Here is an 18,287-nt window from a genome sequence, read left to right as displayed (position 1 = left end):
AGAGTAAAATACTAAGTCTGGCTGGTTTAGGCTGGTTTGGGCGTCAAAGGGTTAATTTTGGTGTGAAATTTCAGTGTTAATTAATTTCCCATGTGACATTACAATGTTTACATGGTAACTTTTCCTACAGTGCCAAGATTCAAGAATTTATTATTATGCACTATTTCAGAAAATACATAATAGACATAACAATTAAAAGAAAGAAGGAAAAAGACTAATATTATACATGAGTGAGAAAAGTGGAAGAGTGCATAGTGGCCATAGTTGCAAATGTTTTCTAGATGGCGACTACCACAGGAATTAGATGAAAGAAAAAAAATATATATATATATATATAGATATATATATATATACATAAATATATATAACTAACTGCAGACAGTACTGTTTCAGCCTTCTGGGCCTCATCAGTGCAGTGCTGATGTCTAGGGTGGAGGTTAAGCTTAAAAAGCCACCCCAAATGTCCCACACATGTGGTACATCGAAGCCACATCGTAACAAGAGTGCTCAATTTGGACATGAATTAGCCAAAGCTTTATAATACCAAAGAGCTAAGTGAACTGGCAAAATAGATAAGACAATAAAAATAAAATTTATAGTAATAAATTAACAAATTCAGGGCCGTAGCCAGACTATGAGGCAAACTGAGGCACTTGCCTCAGTCATTTTTTTGTGCTTTTTTTAAAATAAGGCGTGATTCCAGTGTTGTCTTTATAATGTACTCATCATAAACACCTAAAATACCTACATAGAGAATTTAACCATGGACATTGCCTCAGTCATAATTTTTCTCTGGCTACGACCCTAAAATTGACAAGTTTACATAAATATAGTTTACATTATTATCAATATACGCGGCCAAATAGAAAATTGGCCTCTTCAAAACACACGCTCAGCGGGCCGCAAAAGACTGACAGCGGGCTGCTAATGCATTATCAGCCCTACTGCTGATTGGTTCTTGCTTCAACTTCGTGATATGCCTATTATTTATAGACGATTTTACAAATTTTTTCGGTAATGTTAAATAAGTTCACTGGACTGAGTTGATTCTTTAATAGCTTGTTCAATCAACACTTACATGATGATTTGAAGTGACTTTGAATTCGTTATTCACTTAGCTTGTATCATTTGGCCTTGTTTATTGATAATAATGATAATGACATGACTTTTTTCGGGAATATTGTTTATTTGCGTCCTTGTAGTGTCATTTGCGACCCGAGCGCTTCGTGCTTATTCCCTTACATCAATGAGTTACATCTAAGGAGTCTTACATTAAGTTCACAAAATAATAATAATAATAATAATAATAATAATTATTATTATTATTACTATTATTATTATTATTATTATTATTATTATTATTGTTATTATTATGTAGCTAAGGGTATTCATTGGGACAGCTGTAAACAGCTTGGAATGGAATGTGGGGACAAATGATACGACCACAACCCAGAACCTGTAATGGAAAATGAGGAAAGAAAGATCTTGTGGGATCTCAACATTCAGACGGACAAGACTGCTACCATACAATAGGCCGGACATAGTTGTCATAGACAAAGCAAAGAAAGAATGTCACATTATAGACGTAGCTTGCCCGGGAGACAGTAGAATTGTTTTCAAGGAAGAGGAGAAGATTGATAAGTACCGTGACCTTGCTATTGAGATTAAAGCTTTGTGGTGCTTGAAGAAAGTCCTCATAGTCCCAGTTATAATAGGGGCGCTAGGTAGCATTACAGACAGACTTGAGGGATATTTGGCCGATATCCATGTAGGGCTGAAACCAGTATCGATGCAGAAAACTGTTTGCTTGGTTCCGCAAGAATTCTACGAAGGGTCCTGGAAAGCTAAGGCAGCTTGTTGCTGCTTACCCAGGACATACCAGTGCAACAACAAGATTACTGTGATTTTAAACAAACAATGATAATAATAATAATAATAATAATAATAATAATAATTAGGAAGGAAGGGAATATAATTATTATGTTTGGCTATGAAGGAGGTAGGGCTTATACTGTTAAATAAATAAAGGAAAAGGTAGAGTTTTAATATTATATGCCATCCAGCTTTAAAAAACCACGTACTGGTAATATGAACATAATTTGTCACCCATGATATCAATTTCACTTACATTTTGTCCAAAAGCAAATGATTTTCCTCGCAATTATTTGATTTTGGACAAAACTTGCCTGAAATTATTCCCAAATTTCAATCGTCACCTTTGATTACCCATACATATCAAATGGTATTATATAGAATTATTAGAAACTACAGATAATTTGCTTCAAAATGCTCATTCTCCTTATGAAATTGCTCCTAGTAGAGAAAGCATTTTTGACAAACAAATGCCTGATGACTTGAAGACCCACTATGATGATACAAACACCAACTCTGTGTATTTTTAACAACTGGACTCTCAGTTAACTTAAGGGAGTTTTAACGACACCTTCCTATCTGGGATCCCTACAGTGAGAATTCACATATTCTAAAGCTGGCCAAACCTGCGATTCATTCCACCATGTTTCTCCTTAAAAACAACAGTGTACAGTAGCATTCTGTTTTTTTGCACATGTTGCTGTGAGGGTAAGAAGAAGACTCTGGTCTACTTGAAAATGATGTTATTATGGTAGAGCCTTTATTTTGTTTTTGTTTTTGACAATGCCCAACCCTGGGGAAGGAAAAGTGAACTAGCAATGTCCAACAAATGCCAGTGCAGGGAGGGATATGAAGGGGCTTGAAATTGACAGACTTAAGTAAAGTAATTTATGGTAAATATTTTTATTTCTATCTAGGATGCCCTGGTCTTGTTTATTTGTAACATTTTGTGGTTAGGAGGTAAATTTGCAATGTAACACTTGTTATTGGCTATCAGGTTTGATGAAATGAAAATTTTTTGTTGGTATAGATCTTTTTTTCAGTGGTTTGCTGTGCTCCCCATTTCTTCGAATTCGCTCACAGAGGATATTAATAACACACTTTGCTCACTCATTTGACTTTTGGTAAAAAGATAAAATTTAAGTAAAACAAAAAGAACATCATAGGGGAAGATTTGTCTCCATCATGAACAAGCTTTCTTTTCTTAGGCATCTATGATTTTTACAGTGAGGAGTACACTTGTTTTATTTTAATTCCATGGCTTCAGTAGACTGATCATCAGAAGTAAAAAAAAGATTATGCCCCTGGTATTTATTACACTAATGGAGCTTTCTAATAACAGTCATGAAACAAAGTTTGGAAATTACTAATTGATAATTATTTTTTTTGTTTTGCATTGGATTTTGGATTTTACTTTTCAGTGTGGCTGTCTAATCAGTAGATTTTTATACTCATAAATGACACCGAACTCACGGTCATTCTTTTGTAGAAATTTAATTAGACCTAATGTCCTCATTAGCATTAAAACAAAAGAATAAGAGAATATTTATTTTGTATTTGGCGACAGTTATGAAAGAGGTCTATTTAAGATGGCATATCTTTTGCAAAACAAAGGCAATTATTGATGTCTTTTTTAACAAATGAATTTGGCTCAAAGGTCTTGGACAAAAGACTAAGCTCTAAACCACCTTTTAGTTGGATGTCTTGAATGCACAAATATGGCTTTTATCTGTCTAGACTAAATAAAATTAACTCTGTTAAGTGGTTGTCAAAGTATTTTCCCCTGGAGCTAAAAAGTTTGTGCAGGTAATCATACGACTTCAAGTTCAATTTGGGAATAATTTACACAGTGGGTTTTCAAAAAGTATCAAAATTACATGAGCCCATAGGGCCAATGCAATTTGATCGTTTTGAAAAACGCACGAGTGCAAATTATTTCAAGATTGAACGAGAAAAGTCGTATGATTACCTTTTTAATAATATACCTAACAAAATTACAGAGCAAGTTCCGGTTCGGAAGTGACGCACGCCACAAGTTCAAGTTCAAGTTTCACGCCACTAAAACAAAAGAATTGATCGGTTCTTACCAAACCCTATTGATTAGCCAATAGAAACCGAGAATTCTGGGAGTAAATTGCACTAGAAAGCACTAGAATGAACTCTTTTTCCATTGCACTGCTCTCAGCCAATCAGAATCGAGAAATTTGTTATGTATATTATTGTTTGGTTAATTACATAGGTTGCGATTAGTGTCAGTGCTGTTGCTGTGGTGACATACGTCAAGGTGGCTATTGGAGGAATAATGCGTGAAATGGGTCGCAACCATCTTCTTTGGTTTGGAGCTGTCACCCAAGTTGGATCATGTATTGGTGCTTTATCCATTTTTGCACCAGTGAATGTTTACGGTTATTTCAAGCAAGAGTGAGATTTTTTCTTACCGGTAAGTTCCAGCCACCAGATGAATTTTACCCAAAGGCCAGTTTGCCGGATTTTCTTACCAGTTCCATTTCCCTTTCGTTTCTCAGATGATGAACCAAAATGTTTTGCGAAACCCTATTTATGAAGCAGGTTTCGTAAATTTCGTGACTCTGAAGATAAGGCAAGCCCACAAGATCTTTGTTTTACTGGGTCCTGTTTCCTTGTTGCAAAAAAGTCACGAATGCCTCGATCGTTGAACTAAAATGGTGTTAATTTTATTAAAAGGGAAGTATTCTTTCATCACAATTTAAAACCAGCACTTGTTTATAAACTATTTCTTGAGGAGTTATTTGAAGCAGTAATACAGCTGACTGTTGATGTAATAAAAATGATTGAGCATAAATAAAACACGTTTTATTGATTTTTGGGGAAAACGCAAATTTCATACGAATATTTGGCCATGTTTCTAATTCTCCCGGAGTAGATATAATCAAGGTTTGAAGGGACATCTTTTCTTTTACTGATACTAAGGGAAGAAACCTGATTGGGCTGGGCTAACCAAAAAAATAAAATACTCCAAGACGGGCTTATTAGAACTGCCAAATTGTTCTTGGTTGTTTATTTTAATAATTAAGATGGTTCAAACCTGTTTCAACCATTTCAAGAGACAAGAACATTTCAAGAGTTTTATCTTAAGGATTGACTGTGCAACACGTTGTTTTACATAACGGCAATGTTATACTTCTGTTCAATATGAAATACCAACTTTCTCTTCACAAGATGTATTCATTATCGTGACTTGAAAGCTGGGGGTTAAAATAAGTGTACTGTTTTAATACGGCCCTCCTGTTGCTATGGTAACCTATAAGGTCATAAGGATAAGTGCATTTGTAAAACAGTAAGTGTTGTCAAAATGTAGAAGTCATCCTCGCACGTAAATGGACAATATCACCAATTGTCCCTGAAAGAGACTGGAAAATTTCAGGCATGCAGCTTCAACACGGGATTGGAACCCATAACCTTAGCGATGTCCATGCAATGCTTTACCAATTGAGCTATGAAGCAACACACACCTGCTCCCAACTGTGAGGCTTGATAGCTCAGTTGGTAGACAATCTCGACCCCAGAGCTCTTCTCTTGACTGAGGGAGAGAAGAGCTCTGGGAAACCCTGAAACAAAGTGTCTTCTCATTGGTTTTCGTGAAGGACAATCAAAGCGTCTGATATTGCTGTATTCATGTTAGCAAGAGGAGTGAGCAAGCGCTCACATAGCCATGAGAACCCTACGGCGCATGTCCTCCTGCAGAGAGTTTCCCAGAGCCTTGAGTCTATCCGAGGCTCTGGTGACGAGAATGAGTTGGTAGAGCATTGCACTGGCATCGCAGAGGTCAAGGATTCGAATTCCGTCGGAACCGCCTGAATTTTTCAGGTTTCTATAGCTATAAGTGTATTGCTCACGGACTCATTCCATTGGTTTCAAAAAGGTTTATTTAGAGTGTTATGAGTTTGTTGTTACATTGGTAACAAGTTGTTCGAAATGTGAAACAATTAATACAGAATAGTTCAGGACTTAATAAAGCGAGACAGGTATTTTGCAATCAGGATATTTACCCAGTGGTGTCTTTAAGTCCCAGAAGTTCGTCCGTACGCAATATTGCGATTTTCTAGTCATTAATCTCATTATGGCCCACATAGTTACGTATGAACATTGTTAAAGTATACGTAACGATACAATAAGAGACAATTGCTTAAATTGCCCTGTTAAGCGCAAGGATTACTTTTACATTTCGTCTATAACCCGCACTTCATAGATATACATTTCTTTCAATAACCGTTGCCCTATTTTTTTTTTGTTTGGTGATTCAGTGTTGTATCACTGAATTTTAGATGCATGGTTGAAACTGACTTGAAAGACATTAGTTTATAGACCGTATTCATAAATGGCGGTCAAGAAATTATTATTCTTTTGTCTTTGTGCTAATCAAGACGTCCTAACTAGCCTCACTTCGGAACAAAAATTCTTTTGAATTTTACCCGTGTTTACGAGTCTAGTTAGGATGATTAGCATAAAGGCAAAAGAATAATTACTTAGCCGCCATTTATGAATACGGGATATTGGCACTTGTTAGAGAATTACATTCTCTTCCTAGAAATCCTTTCTTCCTTTTTTCGGGGCACCATCGTGATCAGGATAATTTTTGGGGACATTGATGTGGTTACGGTTCGTTCCGCGGAACCATTGCAATATACTGCATCACTTTGCTTTCCAGATCTGATTTCTTGTCTTTAGATTTGACAGCTATACCCCTTTGCTTGAGCCAGTCGGCTAACGTAACTGCATTGATCTTGCGGAGCTGGAGATAAAACACATGATAGACTGAATGAGCCATGAAATAATGAAAATGTGTGGTGCTAGTCTGTTCCAGGCTCGAAGTCTCCCACGGGAAGAACATAAAAGAAAAAAAAAACAGCGTAAGAGTCAGAGGGCGCCTCCTTTCACTCCAGTCTTTGATCACTTTGGAGACATGCCCCTTCACTCTTCTAGACTAACCAAAAGCCTGGAACATGCTAAAGGGATGCAAAAGCTAGAAATGAATTGAATTGATATCAGTCATTTTATGGTCTTTCCACATATTTCTGCACAAAACAATTCATTCCATTCGATAAACGCACACCTGGTCTTTTGTTGCCATCCCTCTTACGTCAACGCCTTCCTGGATCCTAGACCTCTGTCGCGGTTTTCTCTGACAAGGTTCGCCATGAGGTAAATCTGTGGCCTAAAATCGCAAAATAGCCGTATTTATCAGAGGCGCCTCACAAGTGCTGTATAAGCTAAATCCTTGATTGGTTTTGGGTTTTAACTGGAGTAAGTGCTAACCTATGGGTTTTGATTCCTCTCAACCAACGGTAAGTGCTAACCAGGCAACCGGCCCCTGTGCTCTATAGTGAATAGATCAGACTGGAGTTGTTCGGCAACACTTTTTGACACAACAACACTGTTTAAGATGACGTCGACAGGACAAAAGAGCAATTATCACCAACGTCATTGATATGCCTAAGAAGCCTTTAAGGTGCACAGTTCCTTGAAGAACACCAGGGGCCGGATGCTGGAAGCCTGGTTATAGCCCTAACCATTGGCTAAGAGGTATCAAAACCTATAGGTTTCCATGGTATTCAACGCTGGTTAGCGCTAACCAGGCACATGATACATAAACTTCAGTAAATGACAAACGTCAACTACAACAGATGAGGGGCAACATAAATGGGTTTACAAAAATCCATTTCCTGAGATTAGAAAATAAGATTTTGGAATTAAATTAGATAAAATAAAATAGTACCTGTCTCTTTCTTGACTGCTCGGCAATTGCTTGAGTTTCAGGCCTTGACTGCCCAATACCAACATTCTGATCTCTAAGATTATGTTCTGAAATATCAGTGGCTAGTACGCTTCTTGATATACCACACACCCCTTTGTTTAAAAATATACCCAGGCCTGCCTGTCTCTGCTGTTGGATGACAGCGTTTCTTCTTGGTTCCTGAATTGTCGTGCTCGTAGACGATGCGACTTCATTTCTAACAGACTGAGAAGCCGATCCAGCTCGAGTTACGACGAGCCCTGGTCTACTATCGGGCAAACACTTTGTAACCTGCGTTGACGAAATGGCAACCTGCCCAAGAGGAGAGACATTTGTTGGATTTTTAGATGGATCATTCTTCTTCGTCCACTCTGGGCTTAGATTTGATGAAATATCACGAAAGCCGTTGCGAACTCCTTGATAGATGACTTGCTGCCTCATCATTGTGCTTGTAATGCCGTTTATGCTTTCTTGTCGGGACAGATTGTGCCCCTGATTTGTCCCCGCTATTCGGGGAGAAAATCCTACAAAAGAGGAATACGTCGAGACGGTCGAGCTTTTCATTTGTGGCGAGTCTTCAAGAATACGCACTGATGACAGGGGAGGTGGTGCTTTTGGTGTGGTTTCTAGGGCATTAACAGTTTTATTTCTTCGTTCTTTTTTCGGTACTGTATTCGAGAAGGTAGGAACTATTCTTGTGTCAGGAGCAGGACGATTGATATCACAAACAGCTGCTCGGTTGGTCTCCCAATCAACAGAGGACGTCACGGTCTTGCTTACAAAACAAGGAACGAAATGACTTTTGGCGGACGGTATACCAAAGGGCGTGGTCTGTGCTTGATTTATGTTGGAAGCGCTAGTCAAGCAGGTGCGTCCGAGTTGATTGACAAGTGGCATGTTTTCTGCTTCCGGGACAGTTTGAACACAAGAGGATACAATTTGAGATGAGACCAAAGAAGCCACTGGACTTCTTGGAGAAGAATTTGCACGCATTAAAGACTCTGACCCATGGGACCTTTGGATGGTAAATGGTATGCAGTGGTTCCGATGAGGTGCCGTTCTGGTAAGGTTACTATAGTTTGCATGGGTCGCTTGTTGAAGTTTGCTTATTGGGTACAATGGAGATGAAGTGAGCGCCAGTGGTGTCCCACACACACAAGACATGCGACTTGACAGGTCTCTAAGAAAAGAGCTAAAAATCAGCGCATGATCGCAACGAGCTGACACCAAAACGTCACTGCTACGAATGCAGCTCCCAGGATATCTGGTTTAACTATGTAAGGAAATTTCTGGTTCGCTATACAAAACCCAGGAAGCTAGTTCACCCTAGCTAGCCTGTTTTCTTAAAACGGGGTAACTTTTTTTTCCTCTTAAGTAAAGTAGGAATACTCGAATGCTGAGGCTAATCCCATCACTTCATTTATATAAAGGATACGTAAATATCTTTCCTTTAATATAATAGAAATGCACATTATAGAACACATTTTCCTCTTGTGGTAGTCGGTATCCGTACTATAGAAAACAGCAAAAGTGAAATGAATTGGGATGTTCGTTACAATTGTGGCAGCTTTTTTACCTTTTTGAAAATTATGCCAGCGGCCCCAAATTCGTCAAGACTTAAGCCCGAGGCTCGTTCATTATTCATTCCGAATCAAGAGTTTTAGTTTTGTCCCGAAAAATTTGTTATGGCTTTCTGACTACACCTTTCATGTAAATAAAAAAAGCAGAAGGTTGCAGAACGTTAGTACGAGTGGTCTCAGACTGATTCGCGTTGCAAGCGAATCGTCCGTGGTTATCCATCTCATAATCAGTGTAGCCAACGTTTTGGGCCACTAGTAATATGTTGTCAATAAAACAGGAAGATTGGAAATAGTTCCTTCCCTGGTTTTGTTGCTGATTCCTATGTTTTTAACAGTTCCATCGGTGGGGATTGTCTGAAGGTTGGAGGACAGCCTGGGGATAAAACGTCATACCGCGAAACTTTTTCCTTTCATAAAGGATTTGATACTCATTATTTTTAGCATCACATATTCACAGTTTATTCTTCACACATTTTCACAATAGCTATGAGACCCGCCTCTCTAGGAGATCTCCTTACCATCTGTTTCCAGTGTTTTCTTAGGTCTTCGTAGCTTGTGAACGGACTATCGTCTGGCACCTCATGAGTTATGCTCAGAATTCTCCCTTTTTTCAAACTAAAAAGTTAAAATCAAAGTGCTCTATGAACAATTTTAGGCAAACAGAAAAGGAATCGCTTGAACTGATTTTTGTCAATAACTCGATTTCGAATTGGGTTGCATAATTTAATCGTGCTGATAAATTCCTACATTCTTCGTCACAGGCTCGTTTCACATCTGTGCTGCCATCCCGGGCTGCCACCAGTGAATGCTCTGTCTCACATTAAGTCATTAATTGCTCGTTTACAAAGTTTGACTTAAATGAAAAACTGAGGTCCGCAGTTACGGTCAGCTTAGTATATGTAATAGGACTACATGTTGTCCAATTTGGGAATAATTGGATGAGAAAAAATCTGAGGAATTTTCGGATGTGAAAAATTCGGAGGCATTTTTTCAATCCAATTATTTCCAAATTGGACGAGCATGTACTGCTGTTACCTATTACTTATATAGCATCCAAAAACAGATGAACATGGCAAATATTTGACCCTAATGATTATATACATGCAGCAGCATGTGTGAGCCTTCAAATTGGAGGAAACAGCAGTTTAATGGCTGCAACCTGATTTGCCAATACTCGGGTCTTTCTTTATCTTGACATTTGATTGGTTGATGGAAAGTGTCCATATTTTTCTCAACTTGGACGGTTTGTTCAAAGCTGAAGTAAATGTTCCAGCAAAAACTATCCAATTGATTTTAAATTTGGACAGTTCGCAAAAATTATTTTAAAATAGATTTGTTGGCAATATTGGATTTTGAGGCAGCTATATAATTAACAAGAAAGCTGGTTAGTTCGTTTTGATTTTGCCATAATGGATTGCTTACCTTGGCAGCACGAAACACAAGTCATCCGAAATAGCTGCGTCACCAATCACAGCTTCCTTGCTTGTGTAAAATCTCTCCAGCGCACTCGTTGACGCAGTGAAATGTTCCGGCTGAAATCAAGTGTACTGACAAGTGAACAGACTTAACTGATTATAGTGTACTGATGTGAAGTGCTAGTTTTTCCACCCCATATGAACCATGTGAGCGTTAGCCCTACTAATGGAAATGGACCCACACAAGGACAGAGAAAAAACTCTGCATTCTTATTCACATGGTTCATATGGGGTAGAAAAACTAGCACTTCACATTACACTCTAATCAGTTAAGTCTGTTGAACTATAAGTGCTGCACGGCCAACGTTTGTAAAAACGTAACCCTTCCTTGACAAGTGAACAGTTAGGGAAAAGACTGTTACGTAGTTAAACTATTGCCTTGTTTTGGCGGATCACTGGCATACTTGGGAAGAAATTAGAGATATGGATCTTCCGACATTCAAAGTACCAGGTTCTCGCGGCTTTTTCAAAGAGCAGCAAATGACTCTCGGGAGGCCAGTAAACCAGTTCATAAAAAATTTGGGCACTATTCAGTTCGTCTTGCCAAGAAATCATTGAAATTCATAGCGGCCATACTATTGTATTGTTATAGTCGGCTATATGAAGGCTTGACAGCAAGCACTATCTGACGTGCTCCGTTGAATTTGGTTTTAATGTCCCTTCAAATATGCATCAGTCCTTTCATGGGAACACATGATCAGCCCCACTCCCAACTGTGTGGCTTCATGGCTTATTTGGTAGGGCATTGCACAAGCGTCGCAGAGGCCATGGGTTCGAATCCTCTTGAAGTCACCTGTACTTTTCAGGAGTCCATAAAAAGTGACATTTGCTTGAAGTGCTACAAAGTGACCAAAGCTTTAAACATGGATTTAAAAAGACACCTGTATATCTTAACTGGAATTTTCCTATTTAATGGTCCACCATCACTAACTTTGAGAGAGCTGGATCGAGGAGAAAATGACGTCAAAGACCCACCAGTTTAAGAATGCAATGGGTGTGATGGGAGTTTTGAGCTTTCAGACGTTTAAACAGGCGTTTTGCTTATATAATAAGCTGCAATTACTCGCTTTTAAGCGTTTAAAATTTAAAAATTTTAAACTTGATGTGAATACATGACGTCGCTTTTCCCTAGATCCAACCCTCTGAGGTCCAGTCGGTCAGTCTTGAACGCGAGTAATGGTGGACCGTGAAATCCGAAACTTACACTAAAAGTAAACAGCCTTGGGATGGAGATCAAAGCTCAAAATTTTGCCAGACAGGTGTTAAGCAAACACAATTTCAAAATCTGAAGAAAAAAGGAGAGATTTTTTATCATTGTGGCATTTAAATTGTCCAGTTAAGTGCGAGGATCACTAAGTTCTTTCGTTTTATTAGCCCTTCTCCATTCGTAGTGATCTATCCGGTGATATTTCTATGTAGTGGATTGAACTATTATTTATATTTACCTTACATGGCTGTAACTTCAGAGAATAAGCTTGCAGTCCAAGACAGATTTTGTCGCTTATGTTTAGCTCCAAAGCTTTATTTACGCAAGCAATTAAAGAAGGAAAAATGTAAATAAATAAAAAGAATTATAAATGAGACACAAAAGAGGTGTTATATTATTATTGTAACTCGAAATACGTTCGAAATACGATGAGCAGGAACAAAAGCAGGGCCTACTTTTTGTTGTGTTACTATTTTGCATTCTTTCAAAACTTTTGCGAATGACGAAATACTTAACGTGTGGCTTAACGTTAATTGTATGCACTTTAGATGCTTGGGGCAAATTCAATTAGAAAGGGGAGAGGTGGGGTTAACAAAGAAGTGCTCATTTTCTCAACAAAAGCAGACCGCGCATTGGTGGCTTTGACCGCGCACCGGTTGCTCAGTTGGTTGAGCACCGGGCTGTTACGCGGGAGGTCGTGAGTTCAACTCCGGCCGGACCAACACTCAGGGTCTTCAAATAACTGAGGAGAAAGTGCTGTCTTTGTAATTACATCTCCAAATGGTTAGACTCTCTTGTCTTCTCGGATAAGGACGATAAGCCGGAGGTCCCGTCTCACAACCCTTCAATGTTCACAATCTTATGGGACGTAAAAGAACCCGCACACTTGTCGTAAAGAGTAGGGCATGTAGTTCCCGGTGTTGTGGTCTGTCTCCTGTGGTGTATCATGGTTGGGAGGGTTAATGCTCGGAGAGGGCCGTAAGTTAGAAAACTGTAACAGGTTATTATTACGTCTCCCTCTTTAAAAAAAGATATTGAATTGAATTGAATAACACCACTGGAACAAAAATACATAAGTTGAGCCAGTAAAACAATGATCTGTCAGGATTGTTTATGACTATTTGCCCAAAAGGACATCGACGCAAGGATGCACGTTTTACTTACTGACTGCATTTAGTTTGGAACTTTCCAGCATGAAGTCACGACCTGAAGTATCAGACATTTATTGAGTAGTCAGTTCACCATAAAGAGCCACTTATGTTACTGTATATAGGGCTATATATAAAATAGTTTGGACAAACGTTCTCTTCTGACAACATGAGGTACCCTACCACACCGCAGCTGGTTTCCGTATATGCCGTCGTCGGCTCACATTTTGTGAATTTATTTTACGATCAATTTCAAGTTGTCTGAAGCCCCATGCAGCAAATGACTCAAACCCAGCGGTTTCCAGGAATGATCTCTCATACCTTGTACAAGAAACTCTCCTGCCTTGTTCCAAAGTGGGGCAAGTTTCTGTTTCAATGTAAAGGACAAACAAAACTGAAACAGACTCCTCGTCAAATCCACTGACTCTGTGTTCTGTTAAAAAACGAGACAAATACGCATTTTTCCAATTAGTTGCTACTAATAACCAGTGTTACCTTCGCTATGCTATTTTCAAACAAATAAATGTTCACACTTTCCAGTCCTTTCCGATAAAGATGAAGTATAATCTCAGACTTTACGGAAATCCCGCTCTGACCGGAGTTCAGATTTATCTTTGGAGTTACCGTTTTCAACTCTGTCACGCCTTGAAAACAATCAACTTGTTGCCTTTTGGCTAGCCATATTATGTTTCATTTGAATAGGAGTGCACTTCAACCATAAATAGAGCATTAATTAAGGTGGCTCAAACCAGTTTCAACACTATCAAGAGACCTTGTTATTAGAAGGATTGACACTACAACACTTTATCACGTAACAACAATGTTATGGTACGACGTGAAACATCAATTATTGCTGAACAAGATGCAGTCATTTTTGTGACGTAACAAGTTACCATGGCAACAGGAAAGCCTTGAAAAACACCCTATATTTTGGCTTTAGCTGCTCATATCTGAAAAACAAACTCAGTGACCCCACCCAATTTTTTATTAGCACAAAAGTGATCTGCAGGCCAAGATGAAACCCTCTGCAAAGTTTTACAAAATTCTGTGGAGCGGATTCAAAACTGCCTTAAATTTTCAATTAGTTAAGGTGGCTCTGAATCCGGTCCACAGAATTTTTTTAAACTTTGCAGAACGTTTCATTCTGGCATGCTGATTACATTTCAGAAATAAAATATGGGGGTCATCAATTTCGTTTTTCGGATATGAGCAGCTAAACACTTTATCAGTCTAAAACAACCGTTGTCTCGGTTTTTGGGTTAAGAATATTGGTTCATGGTTGGTGGAGGTAAAGCATTCTTTCACATGCATGTAGGATAACGGGGTTTAGTTTCAGTGTAAAGAAGCTGTGGTGCTGTGTCAGTGGGTTTATCAACTGATTTGATATGGTAAATTGACCACTGTAAAGAAATTTGAAGAAAGCGGACGTTTCGAGTATTAGCCCTTAGTCAGAGCTAGACCCTTTTCTGTCTTTCACAAGTAGGACTATTATTTTCATAATGCAAAAAACAGTGATATTCTTTTATCATTCCTATGGCAATGTAACTTGAATGCATAATACAAGATTCATAAATATTTGTCTTTCAGATTTTTAATTAAATAGAGCAGTATACAACTGGAAGTAACTACATTACTATTAAACGTAACAATGGTATTATTTGCACTGTTACAATATTAATAAACTACAATTTATCTTGAAAGGAAATTAATCATTTTGCAGAATGGCCTGTTTACAAGCTGAATGTAATGAATTTTCTTTGAAATAGTCGAAAGTAAGATTAGTAGCACTGCACAGGTTTGATGTCAGCGTAGGAGAAATAAGTCATTGGACTTCTCCAAACTTGATCATTATTCGAGCATAATAGTTTTCGATCTCACTCAGATATTTTTTCTAAAAGCATGTTGGGGTACAAGGGTGACATTTTACCATCAAGTCGATCTCTATCAAAGATAAGAATGTTAGAGTTGCCATTGTTTGTTGGGCATTTTCTGTGCATGGATTAATGGTTGTGTTGACAACTTTCTGGCTGATTTCTGCATAATTTGAAGCCACTTTTCTGTTATTTGCTGTTCTCTCTGAAAAATTCGACTGTGTTCTTGGGACAAGATTTGAAACAGTTCCCGTTTTGGAACTACTTTCTTTTTGTTTCCTGTGAAGAGTTTGCCGTTGCTGTAAACCCATTTCCTTCGAGTTATCATCTTTTGTTCCATTTTGTTAATTGTTTCTGCTTAGATCGATCCTTGTTTACTTCTCTGTCTTTTCTTTCAAGAAATGTTTTCGCCTTGTTGTAAAAACCATCTTCTAAATGCCAGGAACCCATGACCCGGAGCCTACAACTCTACTGTGTTCGTGTAACGGCGTTTTCACAGACCGGTTTATTTTTAGATTGAATGACTCCCACAGGAGCCCGATGACCAATTCCAAGAAATTAAGCTGACGTCATAGGGTCACCGAACCGGAACTGCCTTTGTTTTCTGACCTGATTCGTGGGAAGGGCTAATCTAAAAATAAACCTACTTGTGAAAACGCCGTTTCACAGAGTGACGCTGTATGGAAATTGCACGCTCCAGATGGGCTCCTGAAAATACCAATTTTTTTGTGAGTCTTCTGTCTTTAGGTGGCCTCTATAGGTAGGCTAATTTGCACTTCGACAAAAGAATTATAAATTGGCCGCCATTTATGAATAAGGTCTATTCCACATTTGTTTTCTCTTGGTATAAATCAAACTTTTGACCAAGAGAGGCCTGGGGTGAATAATAAAATATTTGTTTAAGTTATTCTCACTTGCATTAAAATGCTTGCGTGATCAAGTGGATTAAGGAGTAGGCAGCAGATCCAAATGCAGGGAGTTCAAGATCAAGTTGTGGTAAATATACAAGACGGTCTTGTGAGTAGTGTTGTGTACAGAGGGCGGGCATTAAGAAGGATAGATGTGTGAAGGAAGGGAGGGAGGGGTAAGATAGAGGTACTGGAGAGGATCAGGGAGGGGTAGTTGAGTAGAAGGAAGCAAAAGATGTTTAGTTCTTGTTTAGGCTCCCTAAAAAAAAACAAGCTCCTGTTTTTTGACTACACCCCCCCCCAAAAAGAAAAACCCTTTTTAGACAGTTGATTAAAATAAAACCAGTTTAAAAAATTTAAAGTGGTTTGAAAAAAAAAAATGAACCGGTTTAAAAAAAAAATTCAAACCCAAAACAAAATTAAACCACAACAGCTATACAAAGCACAGAATAGTAAGATATAGAAGTTAAAGAAGTTCAGTTCTCAATACATATCATTTATAAGGTTAAAACTGAATGCGAGAGTTGTTTTTGTCTGACCTTAGATAGAAATGTATGGTTTGGTTAAATACAATATTCCACAACAATCCCTGAACATCTAAATGGAGCTTACCTGTATGTTTAACTTTTGTAACAGTTCTTTAAATTTAGAGGACTGGAACACTGTTCCCTAAAAAATAGAAGCTTAGATATTAGAGAGAAGCTATTTAATGTAGTAAGCTTATATGGTAACAACAATAAAAATAACCAAATAAATTAACTTCTTGCCTGTGCTACAAGAAAAAATTGATTCTTTTCTTCCAATATTGGTGACACCAGAACGTTAGGCTCCGTAAATATGAGTTCTCTAAAAGAGAAAAAATAAGAACATTTTCGCCTTTTTCGAGTGTACTTAACCTAAACCTTAAACCAGTTTAACAGACACGCCTATGTCATACCTTCGCTAAAATGCACTGATTCATCTTAACGAATTGTAGCAAGCTTATATAAACTGCTGTCTGGATGAGCAGGGGCAAAGGACTGTTATAATGGCCAATTTTTCTAGGGCCGTAACTTCGTCCATGTAAACTTGACTGTCTAATAAGCTTAATAAGCTTAACGATGACTTTCATTCATGGTTCTTGTAATAATACTCACCTTCAAAGATGGTAGCAAAATCAAAAAGAAGGAAAGTGAAAGAGTTATTAATCCACTTATTTACCTGCAACACATTGGCTGTATTGCGTTTAGTTTATCATTTTTCCTCTTTTGTATAGAAGCCTTTACAGCTGTCAGCTCGTCCAAATTTGGCAGGTGAGCGAAATACAGCCCCAAGTAACCATCTTGACTTCTCATTTCTATTGTTCGGTCTCAAGATTCTCGACTCGAAACACGAAGACGGTGGTTATTTTCCTGTTTCTTCCTACAAAAGACTCGAAAACGTTAGCTGATATACGAAAAACAAAACAAAATATAGAACTTAAGCTTACTGTTTTTTTGCTCCATTCAACAGAAATATCATCTTGGTTGATCTTGGTGTCAAACGTAAACAGCGGGCGTACGGCGGGAATATTTTCGCGCCTTTTTGAAAGGAATGTGGCGGCGCCAGACTCTGACGAGGTGAATCATCTAAGGGAAATACTGGAACCACTTATCTCAAAAACACTCCAGCTTGATAAGCCTAGGTGCTTTGGGGGCAAGCAATGGTTAATATGTTTTAATTTTAAAAAAATTTTAAAAGGTGGAACAGAAAAATTTGCGGTGGCCATCTTTTTGGGCCACCTTGAGACCTAAAGAAAGGTAAAGCGGTCACTTTAATTTATTTAACGTCGGCGGTTCCTTCAGCTATGTTCTCATTGGTTAAAGATCCCGCGCGCTATCTCCCACAGGGAATTACTTTACCTTGACATGCTTTCGAAATCATTCTCCGATTCTACGATTTTACCTGAAGATGCTTTAGAAATCACTCTCCGATTCTAGATTCTACTTTAAAACGCTTTAGAAACATTTTTCGGTTCTTCCAATGCTTTAGATATCATCTCTTGTAGAATAAGCGAACTGGGGCCGGTTCCTGAAGGGTGTAATATCTCTATTTCAGGGTTAAATGTGCCGGAATAAGGTACATTTATCCCTAGAATAGAGTTAGTACACCTTTCAGGAACCGGTCCCTGGTGTCCAACACGTTCACAAGAAGATTCTTTCAGTTTGTAGCCTAGTTATGTTATTCCTGGAAGATCGTTAAAAAATCTTTATTTTTGGGCGTTCATTTGGACGATAAATCTCACAAAAAACGTTTCCAGCGTAAAATGTATTGAAACAAACAACATATTTGCTATTAGAGGCAAAAAGAAAACCCCTTCCTATTTCAATTGCGTGCGTGCAAACAAGAAACACAATCCGTGTCACACGGTTACGACGAATCGCAAACCATACGCAATGAAATAAATTTCAGTCTCACAGTTCAGGATCCTTTTC

At 38.3% G+C, this 18,287-nt stretch overlaps 2 protein-coding genes across 3 annotated transcripts in view; one reads left to right on the top strand and one right to left on the bottom strand.

Annotated features, from left to right (window-relative positions):
- LOC138003927 (riboflavin transporter 2-like) overlaps positions 1-4,711 on the top strand; it is a 6,568-nt gene extending 1,857 nt beyond the window's left edge. The window contains exons 2-3 of one of the 2 annotated variants that reach the window (XM_068850364.1): positions 4,112-4,312; positions 4,398-4,711. In XM_068850364.1, the coding sequence (XP_068706465.1) occupies positions 4,112-4,297 (186 nt within the window). In that variant the 3' untranslated portion in view covers positions 4,298-4,312; positions 4,398-4,711. Of the gene's footprint in view, positions 1-4,111 lie in introns of both variants that reach the window. The other variant, XM_068850283.1, reaches the window with a different exon arrangement.
- A 1,649-nt stretch (positions 4,712-6,360) lies between these two features.
- Positions 6,361-17,168, bottom strand: LOC138008675 (uncharacterized protein C18orf63-like). The gene is made up of 12 exons (XM_068855985.1): positions 17,035-17,168; positions 16,602-16,680; positions 16,447-16,503; positions 13,377-13,488; positions 13,072-13,113; positions 12,146-12,219; positions 10,648-10,757; positions 9,744-9,840; positions 9,081-9,157; positions 7,622-8,909; positions 6,965-7,066; positions 6,361-6,643 (listed from the first exon to the last, which is right to left on the bottom strand). The coding sequence occupies exons 1-12, from the start codon at positions 17,166-17,168 to the stop codon at positions 6,506-6,508; spliced, it is 2,310 nt and encodes a 769-aa protein (XP_068712086.1). The 3' UTR covers positions 6,361-6,505.
- Positions 17,169-18,287: the final 1,119 nt, after the last annotated feature.

The sequence above is a fragment of the Montipora foliosa genome, chromosome 1 (genome assembly GCF_036669935.1).
Source record: "Montipora foliosa isolate CH-2021 chromosome 1, ASM3666993v2, whole genome shotgun sequence".
Taxonomy (NCBI): domain Eukaryota; kingdom Metazoa; phylum Cnidaria; class Anthozoa; order Scleractinia; family Acroporidae; genus Montipora; species Montipora foliosa.
Note: the sequence above shows the minus strand (reverse complement) of the source record. Positions and strands in the feature narration are given on the sequence as shown.